The following is a 13965-nucleotide window of genomic DNA, read 5'->3' on the forward strand; positions in this document are numbered from 1 at the left end:
TTAGAAGTATATAAAATGTTAATATTTTTATGTGTAGTAGATAGATAAAAAAAATTTCTTCCAAAAGATATAATTGTATAATTTTATAATATTAGTGAATAAATATATAGTATACCCGATTTATATTTGTATAAATTTATATTAATTAGTGATAAAAATTTTCTGTATCTAAAATTAATAAGCTTATATATAAATAAATGTAATGTTAAAAAAAAATTGACATATAATATAAAATGAAATATAAAAATTGCTAGTAACCATATAAAGAACATATATTATTTTTTCCGGAAAACTTAAATTTTAATATATATAAACTAATACATATGTAAAATGTTATTAATTAAAAATGACTATTTTAATATTTTTAAAATGTATATAAGTATATTAAAATGTACTATAATTATAAAATAAATTTAAAAAAAAAAAATAATTTAATTTTTAATAGTTACATCTAATATATCCAAGTAATATTAAACCATATAACATTAAAAATAAAATAGTTTTAAATTTGTTTATAAAAGGAATTGAAAATATTTCTTAAATACAAAGAAATGACTCAATTTACTATTTAAGTAATTTTAGAGTCATTATTCTTTTTATTTATCTTTAAATAAAAATATTTATAAATCTTATCTATACATACTTGATTATAGGCAAAAAAAATAAAATAAATTATACTATAGTTTTTTTTATAACATAGATCATTTTATTCACAATTTCCTTTTAAATATTCTTGAATAAAAAGTGTAAATTGATTGTTAATTAAAAATTATATTTAAAAAAAATGTTAGAAATTTTAAGAATGTGAAAACTATATATTTTATAAATAATTATATTAAATAAATATTTTATAAAATTATAAAAAAAAAATTTATAAATAAATTTAATATGATTAAATATAAAATATAGTAATAATCATAGTCAAAAAAAATAAATAAATAAAAAAATAGTATAAAATATATTGTTAAAAAAATTAAAAATTGTTTAGATTATTGATTTGATTACATAAAACTATTGTTATTGTATTATAAAAAGTAAATGAAATGAGTGAGTTATAACAATGGATAATTTTAATGAGAAATGAATTGAATCTAATAAATACTAATATTAACTTTTTAGAAAAATAAAATATTTATTAAAAACAAAATGTTGAATAATAACTAAATTAGGCTAATGGATTTGTATTGTAGATATCATAAACAATGCACACTTTAAATTTATACACAACTTGGAACTTTATTACATACAATAGTGTATTAAAAATTATAATTTGTAACAAGGCATCTCTCTCATCAATAACATTAGACATTATATTTAATACAATATCTACTTAACAGTAAAATAAATAATGCCATTGATCGAGATAGCAATTACCAAAAATAAAATATTATAAAATGCTTTGTTAAATGGCATAATTTATAATAGTATATTTGATAAGAATAAATAAATAAAATAATATTAAATATATTTTATTAAATTTTTTATTTTATAAACTACTATCAAAGTCATTTTTTTTTCTTATACAATGGAGGAAATATTTATATATATATTTATAATAATATATTGTTTCAGTGATATTAATCAATTAAAAATTTTAATATTTTGTTAGATTTTTATAATAATGATATATTAAGTTGTCATAAATAATTTTTCATAAAATATCAAATGCCTTCAATCTTATGTCATAATCTCAAAAAAAATAATTTAATAAAAACAATAGAAAATATGACTAAGTAAATAAATATATTTTAATAGTTTACTATTAAAAAAAATTTAATTCTATATAAATATATTTAGTTTATAATTTTAAAAAAAAAAACTAAAAAAAAATATTATTGCTAATATATATATATATATATTAATGACACCATTATTATAGCAAAATGTTTTTAAATAAATATTAAAACATAAGTATAAATTAATAGTTTGCGCATCGTATAGATAATATTAATAAACAATGATAAATACATATGTACATATACATATACAAACTTTGACCTTAACTAGATATGAACAAGAATATGCTTCTTTTTTTTGATATATTAATAATAAATCCAACCAATACAACTTAATACAAATTAATTATAATACTACTTTAACTATATAAATTACTAAAATAAAATAATTTGTTTAAAATTTTCACAAATTTTAAATTAATTTTTTTTATTTATTTTTAGTTTTTAATATGTTAAGCTTAAAATTTTTAATCATCAACATTATAATAAGAGAATTATCTATTATTAAAGTGGAAATTAAAATGTCTCATATGATAATAATAGAGATATTTTGCAAAAAAAAAAAATTATCATTATAGTATTAAATAATATGAATAAATTTGCAAAAAAAAAAGAGAGAACACACGTGACATTAATTATTGGTCTAAATTAAAAAGTACATATAAAAAATTGCCTCTAATTTTTTGGTATTATCAAATTTAATTGATACTAATAATTTTAATTGAAAATTTTTAACAAAGATAAAAATATAATTGTTGGGATAAAATTTTAAACAAAACAATAATGTATCACATGAACAAATCATAATATAACTAAGTTTTAAAAAAAAAATTTAAAACAACAAACGTAGTCACTTGGAATTTATATATTATATCAAGAATGCATATATTAATAACATCATAAATTACTAAGGGAAAAAAAAAAATTTATCTTTATCATAACAATGAAAATATAATAAAAATAATATTTTCTTTTATTTCAATTTGAAACCAATTGGAAGTTTCATAGTAATTAATCTAAGTTATAGTTAACAATAAATTAAAAAAACAAAAGTACACTATGAAATGAAATGATAAATATAATATAGAATTTTGTTAAATGAGTAAAAATGAAATAGTTAAATAATGCCAAATAATAAATTGCAATTGAAAATTCACAAAATATTCTACTACTTATTTTTTAAAGTAGGATTTTTTAAAACATTGTACATAAAACTTGAAACAAACAAACTATTTTTTGTAGACATATTAAGAAAGATTCTTTTAATAACACAGGAACATTAACTTTGCTTGCAAAAATAAAACATAAAATAAAGTAGCAATCCTTCCTGTCTACATTTAACTCTTGTTAACATAATTTAAAAGAGAAAATAAGTAATATTCAAAAGATAATTGATAATAAATAAAGGAAGAAAAGTTTCAAAATAATTCAAAAAAAAGATCTTACTAAAAAGTGGGATGGCTAATTATTTTTGAAATAATGATAATAATTACATCTAATAACAATTTAAATGTTATAAACTTTAATTTGTTAAAAACATCAAATATGTAGTTAAAATATATTTTAAGTAGTGATAAAAAAAATTTTTATTAAAAAAAGGGCCTTAAGTATTTTTTTTTATGTTACTAAATATTATTAAATAATTACTTTGATATAATTTAAAAAAAAATGTAAATATTAATGTCTGGAAGTAATGAAATTATAATAAAAAATATATTTATTCTTTACCTTTGATATATACAAAAAAATTAAAAAAAAATTTTTTACGATATCTATATTATAAATGTAAAAAAACTTTTTCTTCAAAATAGTAAAAAATTAGCAAAAATGTATTAATATATATATATATATAACTACAAAAGGGCATAAAAAATTTATCATTGTTTTAATAATAAAAAAACAAATTGATAAACTTTAAATTAATCATATGTCATTAGTAAACATTATATTAAAACAAAAGCTTAAAAAAATGACTAACTAAAGGTAGCATGACTAAAAATTTATCATTTTAAAATGTAACAAAATAAATATCTAACAGTAGGATATATTGTATATATATTTAAAATATTAGTCAAAATAAATAAATATACTTTTTAATTAAACAATATATCTATAATTGTCTAAGGAATATAATTTTATTTATACTTAATAATACTATCACATATCTTATCTATTAGACATATCCATGATATTAAAAAAAAACAACAATTTTTTTTACAACTACTTTGAAGTATTGATGTAAATAGTATAAACACCAACTCGAAAACATTATTTGTAGAATAATTTTAAAAATACTTTATCTTCAAATAAAATATATGTATACAGATACATATGTGAAAACCATGCTATTTATTCAGTTTAAAAATGTAACAAGATTTGTAAAAAAAATAAACAAGAGATAAGCTATACAGGAAAAATATTTATATCTTATGGGTATTATACAATTAGGTCATAGAAAATAATTGATAAAAAATATAGGCTTTCTATTAAAACACATATAACATTTTAATTGAAAAAAAATAAAAAATTATCATGCATATTTGTTATAATCTAAAATATAAATTACTACATTGATAAGTAGCAACAATTAAAATTAAAAAAAAATATTGATAATAACATATAAAATAGATCTATTTTACAATTGTTAATTAACCAGAAAAATATTAACAATTTTTAACCAAAACATTTTTTAATTTTTTTTTTTAGTATTATAATTAATATCATAACATTCTCCTGCAATATATAACTTGAATATTTTTACACAAAACATCACAAATGATATTAAAATTTTGTGCAAAAAATATTATTATTTTTAAATAAATATTTTTAATTAATTTAAACAGCATTATTTCTTTTTTTTTACGAAAATTTGATTAGACACAAGTATAACTAAATAAATTTATGTATTAGAGATATAAAATTGATTAGAAATTAAAATTTCTTTTTAAAAATTTATGGTAATAGTAAATTTTTTTTTTCTAGTAGTTAAAAATTTTTTCTAACACCAAAAGTAATAAAGAATATTAAACTAATTCTAAAAATTTTTTTTTTGTTGTATAACTCTCAATTTTATAAGGAATTTAGAATGTTAATTAACATAATTTCTAATTTTTGACTTATAATAAATATGAATTTAAAAAATTGTTTGAACCAAAGAGCATCAGTAAGTATATATATATTAAAAATAAAGCTTAAAATTAGTTAAAAATTAGATTAGAAAAGTTAATAATCAAGTATGCACCATTTTAACTAATATATTACAGATGATTTTCAATGTTAAAAAGAAACATAAAAGTAATTGGTCATTTAAGATAATAATAAAACTAAATATTAGAAGTAAACGTCAATTACCAGGACCATTACTTTTACTTAATAACATTAAATTAAAGAAATATTATTTTAATGTGAATCACAAAAAAAGATTAAAGTTTATGTTTTAGAAATAAATCAAAAATCTTTTCATATTCCATTTTAAATTAACACAAAAATATTTTTTCAATCACTTGGTCTTAACACGATCCCAAAAAGTAAATACAAACAAGGTTATTTTGAAAATGTAAACTTTAAATGAGATTAATTGTTTAATGAATAATATAAGTGAAATATGTAGATTTTATGACTAACAAAACCCTTGAATACTAATATTTATATTTGTCATATGTTTTTAAATAATTTTCACATAATAACTTGTATAATCATCGTAACATTTTAAAGATCAATTTCCAAGTAAACACTTTTTTTAATTAAGCAAATATAAAGCTTATGAAAAATAAATCTATTTAAATACATATATTACAATGTGATAAAAAAATATTTTATAATTGATAAAGAATTTTATAATTTAATAATTATTACAAAGATGGCATAAACTAAACAAAAAGTATAAAGCAAATCCATGATAAATATTTTAAAATGACAGTTTATTTGGCAGGGAATTTAAAAAAGAAATACTTGCAAATATATATGACATTGTTAAAATAATATATGGCAAATCTATATTTCTCTCTATTTAAACCTTAGAACAGGTATTCTATACTACTAAATTTCTTTTTATTGACTATTTACATAATAAATAGGTTTAGAAGATAATTTCAACAATTATTTAGTACTTTAAAAATATGATTCTTAAAATTTAAACCATAATATGAAAAATTAAACACAATTGAATGACATCATCTATCATAACTCAGGTAAAATTTGAAGTAACAAAAAAGAATATCTAAACTCCGCCTGCCTACAAATTTATTTTGTCTAGAAACAAAATTTTTCTCTGTATTTGGTAAAGTGTTTTATATGGTGGTAAAAACTTTCTATTGTTTCTAAAACTTTTATAATTTTTGATCCTTTGTAAATTATATGTATTCATGATGGTAGAATCTTTGGATACACTTACTTCTAATGAATTAAACTTAATACCACAAATAAGTAATATTATTGACCAAATAAAAGTTCTCAAAAACGATTGCAAATATGAACACCTATTATCTATATATGAAATTATAGATATTTTTTTTTCTAATCTTTACAAGTCAAATATATCTATGGAATTTTTAGAATACATTGAATTAGTTACAAAATTTTTATCAACACCTATAGATATTCGTTTGATTGTTGTAAAATTATTGTTAAAAAAACCTACAAAATATCCTGGAAGAATATTTAATAAAGATGAACTTCAGATTCTTTCTCAGAATTCGAATAATATTAATGAATTTATTAATATTGTTTCTAGGGAAAAAATTTCTCTACATTTTATGATTTCAAATACATTTCGTCATGAAAGAATTGAATATCAAATGGGTATCACTGGAAAGGAGGTTAAAAAGTGTTCTGTTGAGAATCTTATGGATACAGTAGCAAAGATTATCAAGCAAAATAAACTAAGTTTTGATAGTATTTTTGATTATTTTTTTAACTTAATAGGAGGTGTCTATAGAATCAACTTTTCATTTTATAAAATGTTTTCTTCAATGGTAATATTTATCTACAGTAACAATATTTCAAGACTAACTCTTGAACATCACAATATAATTGAATTTTATGTAAACAAAAAGCTCAAATACATGGTTATGCCAAATATCGAATTATTAGAAGAGTCAAAATTAAAATTATTTACTGATATTGTTATGTTATATTTTAGTATTATCAATAGTAATCACATTGTTACAAATAATGACAAATTTTCAACGTACACTTTAAGTGAGGCATCAAAAAACTACAAACTTTTGATGGTAGACAAAAGTTTTAACAAATTTACAAAAGAAAATTTTCAAAATTCACCACATTTTATCTTGTTTAAATGTATGAAATTCATGGCAGGTAGTTTTGCTTCATTTTCAAGATTTGACATAGCAAAAGAATTATTTGAGCCAATAATTTCTACTGTCTTTTTTACCAAAATTCCTGATTTTCTACAATATGGGTTTCTGTATGACTACTGCAAATTATTAAAAAAATTAGGTGAAAGGAAAAAAATTTTAGAAATTTCACAAAAGTTATGTGAAAGATTAAAACAACTACCTTTGTATTATGCTGTGGTTTTTTACAAATTGTACAGTGAACAAAAAACACTTAAAAAAAATGAGAGTATTAAATTTTTTGGTGATCATTTTTTACCTATACTAGAGGGAACAATAGAGGGAACTTCAAAAGGAAATGTCAAGTCTTTAGAACAGTTACGTGGAATAATATTAAAGGATTTAAAAAAGTTTATAAATTGTTCAAAAGGGGGTATTCTAAATAAAAATTTATGGGAAGAAGTCTGTTTAATTTTAATATTTAACCATCTTAGTATTGAAGAAATTCATAGCTTTTTTTATACCGAACATTTTCCCCTATTTTCTAAGGAAAAAATGAGAAGTCTCGTTGAAAAAAGTTGCAAACTTTTGTTGAATTTGAAAAGTCAAAAAAATTATGCAATCATTTCATCAAATCATGATCAATATTCAAAGTTTGTAAAAGAACAAGAATATGGAAATGTCAATTTTGTAAAGGTAGAAGATTATATATCTTTTTTAGAATGTTTTGATATAATAATGATGTTAAGGTTTATGGTGTATATGTTAAAGAATCCTTTTCGAGAATTGAATCAAGAATTTATTTATTTATGGGATTCAAATAGAAAAGTATGTTATGCGGCACATTTAAGAGAAATAACAACTGAAAAACCAATTACACTTAAGCAAAGATGTGCATTTTATACTCTTAAAAAATTACTTAACATTTCATGCTACACTATAGAATATTTATTATAATTTTATATGATCATCTTGAAAATTTTCTTAAGTGACGTTGTACCAATTTTTCATATTTTCTCTTTTTAGAATAGTATTTTTTTTAATAAATTTATATTTTGATATCATATCTTTATTTCTATGTGATTTAATTTTTTGTTGGCATGTTTAAAAAAATTCAAATATCAACATTACTACAAATTGCGGGTGGAACTTTAGTTGTGGGAGGATGTTTGTTGTGGTACTCACAGAAAAATGTTCAAACCAAAGTACGTAATTTGCCTCATTATAAAGAAAGTATCGATATTATATCAAAACATAAAAAGGCCTTATCTCTTCTTGGAAGTCCAGTGCAACTTGGAAATGTTGATTTATATGATAGGAAGAATAATTTTATTGGAAAAGATACATCACAAGTTAGTTTTTTTTTGATGTCATACTTACTTTATCTATTAGTTACGTATTCCTATATCGGGAACATTTAACAGCGGATTTATAAATATTCATGCACAAAGATTTATTTCAACAGACGAAGTAAATAAGGAAGACGTTGGTACTGGACTGAAAGCCATAGGCAAAGATAACTTTATAACAAAGTCAATTGAATTAGAAATGGAAGATCAAACTATTTTGATATATGAAAAAAAATAAAAACCATTCAATATATTTTTTATTTAAAACAATTCTACTGCCTTTTTTTTATCCAAAAAATATTTTAAATTTGCAATTTGTTTTTTTATAAAAAATATATAACAATATTAGGCATAAAAATTTTTATTTAAACATCTAAAACTTTAGTTTTTGTGAATTATTACAATTTTGTTAAAAATTTATAAAGAAACAAAATTATATTAAAGCTATTTGTATTAACTGTATGTATTTTTAAAGATTTATTGAAAGACGATTCGTAATTGATCACCAAAGTTGGGATGTTTTACAGTTTTTAAAGTGAATAAAGATTTATTATTTCCTTTTAAAATTAAAGTTTCACCGTTTTTGTTGACTGATACACCTAATTCTTTGGAAAATTCAATTATTTTTGGTTGTGTATTGAGATCAGTTGTTAAAGGACAATTTGATAGATAAATTATTTTGGGTGATTTATATCCTGTTCTCCATTCCATCATTAATTCTTTTAAAATATCCAAATTAATGTTTGATCCATCTATTCTTAGGACACAAAATGTATTTAATAACATCTTTACCTCTTTTATATTAAAATTTGTAATTATTGTATCATTATTAAAATCGGTTAATAAACCTAAATCAAGTATTTGTAGTGTCTTTTGTTTACTAATCTTTCTTTCATTTAAATGTAATTTTTGAACAATATCATTTATTGAAAAGTGTTCATTTCTAGCCATTCTAGCCCAATTTACACGATAACCTCGTGTAACATTTAAATTTAATCTATCAAATAAATTTAAAAATTTTAATGGAGTACAGTATGTTAATTTGACAAATGAAATTGATAGAATACCAATAGTTGCTTTTTTCAACACTTCTATTATTCCATCAATTATCTCATCAGTCAAAGTTATTTCTTCAAATTCAAGAGTATCTATATATGAATTTTGTGAAATTTTTTTTAACTTATCAAAAAATTTTTGGCAAGGAACATTACTTTTTTTGTTTTTCTTTTTAACAGGTGTATAATTCATGGATTGAGAAAAAATATTTGAATAAACATCTGATGATTGTGATGAAATTAAATTAATTATTTCCTCCCAAATAGAACTATTTATTTTGTAGATGAATGTATTATTTGAAACTTCATTGTCATTTGTAATATTGTTATCGGTAAAAATATTTTTTATATTGTCTTTATTTACTACAGTATACTCATTACTGGGTGTATTCACCTCATCTATATATTTTCTTTTTCTCAAATTTCTATTTATATCACAGGAAATAACTTTTTTTTCAAAGTTCCATTGACGTGATTTCATGTTATTTTCTTTAACAAAAATTTGGAAAACTGATCTTGATGATATTTTAATTTTTTTATATTGACGTTTGGGTAATGATTTTGAATTGCTTTTGATGAAAGTATCCCAATTTTTACATACCAGTCGACAATTATCAATATTAGATCTTGATAGGTAACATAAAATATATTTTGAAATTTCTGATGGTAATGAACTGATAAAATCAACATTCCTATTATCAATTGTAGTTTCATCAATTTTAGGTAAGGTTAAAGTTATCATAGCTATCAATAATAATAATCCTCAATAAAAACAAGAATAAAAAAAAAACTTTAAAAATATATATATTTATAATCTGTAATAAGAAAAGTTATAAATTAGAAAATAAAATAAATATGATGATATATATGATTAAATATAAATAATAACCGTAATGACAAATAAAAATTTACATTATAATATTCCCACCCCTTTGGGATAGTTGATATATTGAATAAAGTTATCTGCCGTTCTTTTTATTTTTATTTAACTTAAAGGCGCCAATGACAATGATAAATGTTATCACAAAGCTCCCGCTAATATAAAACTCGTGCCGAAAGATAACATCAGATCGTAATTTAATCAACAAACTGGCATCAAAATATTAATAGAAGGAAGTATTTATAGACTTGATACAAGTTATGATGATTAATAACCTGAATTATTTGCCATTGTGACCTGAACTATCTCAAACTTCTCAATCAAAACAGGTGTTTTTATATTCCAAAACATCATTAAATTGAGAATGAGAATAGAAGATTAAAATATTTTTACATTTCCTAATACCTTTTAGGTATATTAAAAGTATCTCTAGGAAATATAAAAGTGTATATCAAATTAAGTATATTAAAAACATCTTGAAAAATTTATATATATAATATCCTCTTATAACTTGAAAATAGACAGGTATATATTTATGTCATAATAAACATATATATATTATATATTTTAAAATGGCAATTATCTTATTCATTATAACTTGTACTTTAAAGAAACATATTTTTATATAGTTAAAAATAAAAAAAAAATTAAAAATTTAATATGTGTGAAAATTAATGTTAAATGATGTTTTAAAAAGACTAGTTCTAACCAACAAACTAAAGTATATAATTTATTACAAAAGATTTTTTGAAAAATGAACAAATTATTGAATAATTTTATACAAGAAAAAATTGTATAAGTAAATAGTGAAGACAAAAGGAATTACATTAAAATAGATTTTTTTGAGTAATGAGTTTAAGTTAGATAAAATTAATGTGGTGAGTGATAATTTATTATGTGAAATGAGTAGTTTAAAATTATTTTGAACTTATTTTTAATTGTTGTTATAGTATAACAAACTATAAGTACATATTTTTAATTATATAATTATTATTTTTATAAAATATTGAAAATAAAAAGAAAAAAAAATAAAAAATTGGTTTTTTTTTTATATATAATTTGTATGAGACATAGAAAGGTTTAAAATTTTAATAAAATAATATATATAGTTTATGATAAAAATTTCTAACATTAATTATTATAAAGAAAATATTGGAAAGTGCTAAGAAGGTTGTTATTTATATGTGCATACATGAAAAGATTAATAATAAGTTAAACGACATTATAACACTAAGAGTGAAGGAACACATGTAAAAGCTTTTCCGACACATACATATGCAAAATATTTTAAAGAAAAGTGATAAAATAAAACTTTAAAAATATTTTGTTATGTTGTAAATGTATTTTAGAATAATATTTAATTGTAAAAGAAAGAACACTTTTTGTATAATAAATAAATCTCATTGTTATATAAATTAACTCTTAATGACAATTAAAATGTTGCAAAATTAATTACCATATCAACAAAAAGAGAGTATCATTTCTTTTAAAATAAAAATATACAAATCTTGTTCTTTTTTAAAGTGGAACAATAAAAAAAAAAGTTTTAGTTCAAAGTATAAATTAAAATATTTTCAATTATTATTATATTTTATTTTTAAAAATAATAAAATAGTGATATAATATAAAATATTTTCTATGCATCAATAATTTATTAAACATATTTAATTATATATATATATAGTTAAAGAAAGAATTATTTTTACATAAAACTAAATAAAATATAGTACATCTTTTAATATAATAATTCGTCATTATGAAGATTTTAATGCCATATAATGAAAAAAGTTTTTTATTAAAGTTAAAATTAGAAAAGACATTAAAGCATGAAGATTTATTTTTCATACAATATCATGTACATTTTATTGTAAAAAGACATTAAATTGTATGACAAAAGTTGTAAAACATATAACAGAAGTAATAAAAGCCATGCTTTTAAAAAAAAAAAAAAGAAAAAGAAATACATTTATAGGTTGTAAAAATTTTAAAACATCTTTTTTTTATCAATAAAAGTAATATATAATAATTTGTTTGTACATTGTTTATGATGACAAAAAATTTAATTTTAAAATAAAATTTTTAAAATGAAATGTTTTATAAATTAATTGTTATCGTTGTCTAATCTGAAAAACCTTCATGCATCACTGATATAACATTCTCAAAAGTCCCTTATGGCTTATAAATATATAGATAGAGAATGACTTTATAAGAATCATTATCTATATTTTTGATCTACAATACATGAAATAATGAGATAAATTGAGTAATAAACATGTCAGATAACAAGAGTTAAGGGAGTTATGTTATAATGTAGAAAGAATTTGTTAAATACAAGATAAAAAGATTTTAAAAATTTAATAATATTTATAGAAGAAATGTGAGAAAATAAAGTAGGTACAGTATATAAATGAATATATGTCATTAAATCGAATATTAGAAAAACAAAAAAGCTATAACCTATTAGCAGGGATCTTAAAATATTTATGTTCATCGTAAAAGATGAAAATGTTATCAATAAGTAAAAAGTAAACACTATGTTTTTATGTTTTATTATGTTACAACAGTAATTTGTTAATAAAATTATATTATAGATTAATAAAAATTTTTGAAATAGAAATAAAAATTTTAATGTTAATTTTAGATTATCTTTCATTAAAATGATTTGCGCAATAAGGATTTATAAAATTAATTGTCCAAGAAAATTTTTTAGATAATATTAAATGCAAGAATTTTAAAAATAATGATCTCTCTATCTACACCTTCATTATTAATCTCTCTTCTTAGTTTTTAGAGCTAATCTACATATAGACAATTAGTCACTCAAATTTCCTATATTCTTCCTCATCATTAAAAGTTGTCAAATGTTTCATATAATTTATAAAGAATATGAAGTATCAAGCAGAGTAAAATTATACTTCACAGCGGGATGAAAAGCTAAAATGACAAAAAGTTCATTTTTTTTTTTTAAAACAATATTATAAGAATTCTTGCTAACAAAAGGTGTATTATCCTTCTGTTGACATCAATTATAAAACACCGACAAATTCAATTCTTTTTTTTTTTTATTATTAATTAAGAAAAGCTTTTTAGAAAAGTAAAAAGTTTTTTGGTTGCGCAGGCATATTGTTAACTTACATAATTGACCTTTAAAATAGGAAAACATATGTTAAACAAGACAAATTGACAGACTAATTGAGTTAGGTAGAATATAAAAATGCCGACAATTAAGTAAAATGATAAATCTGTTATAACATTCAACAATTGTAAATCTATAATTTTATTAAAATTATCTATTTATACATATGTAAAAGTGATAAATGTTAATTATTATAAAGTTGAACCTTCCAAAATATAATTAAAGAAAAAAAAAGCAGTAATATCATAAAAAAATAATGATATTTTTAATGATTTGAATGGGAAAATTATGTTATTACTTTTTTAAAAATATATGAACATTTGATTATCAATAAAATCACTATTTTATAGTAAAAATAAAAATTTATAAATTAAAATAAAAAAGATGAATATTGAGATTAAAATGTCACATAATATTATCAAAATTGTATTATAAGACATATCACAAAGAAAATATTTTTATTTTGATATACATATGTTATATTTGAAGGAAAAAAAAATTATAATAAAATA

At 19.4% G+C, this 13965-nt stretch overlaps 3 protein-coding genes across 3 annotated transcripts; 2 read left to right on the forward strand and 1 right to left on the reverse strand.

Annotated features, from left to right (window-relative positions):
• Positions 1–6100: 6100 nt before the first annotated feature.
• SRAE_1000126300 (Hypothetical protein) lies at positions 6101–7857 on the forward strand (the record flags this gene model as incomplete). Its single annotated transcript, XM_024648197.1, has 3 exons — positions 6101–6620; positions 6660–7729; positions 7783–7857. The coding sequence occupies 3 exons, from the start codon at positions 6101–6103 to the stop codon at positions 7855–7857; spliced, it is 1665 nt and encodes a 554-aa protein (XP_024502199.1).
• Positions 7858–8133: 276 nt separating this feature from the next.
• Positions 8134–8620, forward strand: SRAE_1000126400 (Cytochrome oxidase assembly protein 1 family-containing protein; the record flags this gene model as incomplete). Its single annotated transcript, XM_024648198.1, has 2 exons — positions 8134–8385; positions 8426–8620. The coding sequence occupies 2 exons, from the start codon at positions 8134–8136 to the stop codon at positions 8618–8620; spliced, it is 447 nt and encodes a 148-aa protein (XP_024502200.1).
• Positions 8621–8859: 239 nt separating this feature from the next.
• Positions 8860–10179, reverse strand: SRAE_1000126500 (F-box domain-containing protein; the record flags this gene model as incomplete). The annotated part of the gene is made up of 2 exons (XM_024648199.1): positions 8860–9530; positions 9594–10179. The coding sequence occupies 2 exons, from the start codon at positions 10177–10179 to the stop codon at positions 8860–8862; spliced, it is 1257 nt and encodes a 418-aa protein (XP_024502201.1).
• Positions 10180–13965: the final 3786 nt, after the last annotated feature.

Source organism: Strongyloides ratti, assembly GCF_001040885.1.
Source record: "Strongyloides ratti genome assembly S_ratti_ED321, chromosome : 1".
Taxonomy (NCBI): Eukaryota; Metazoa; Nematoda; class Chromadorea; order Rhabditida; family Strongyloididae; genus Strongyloides; species Strongyloides ratti.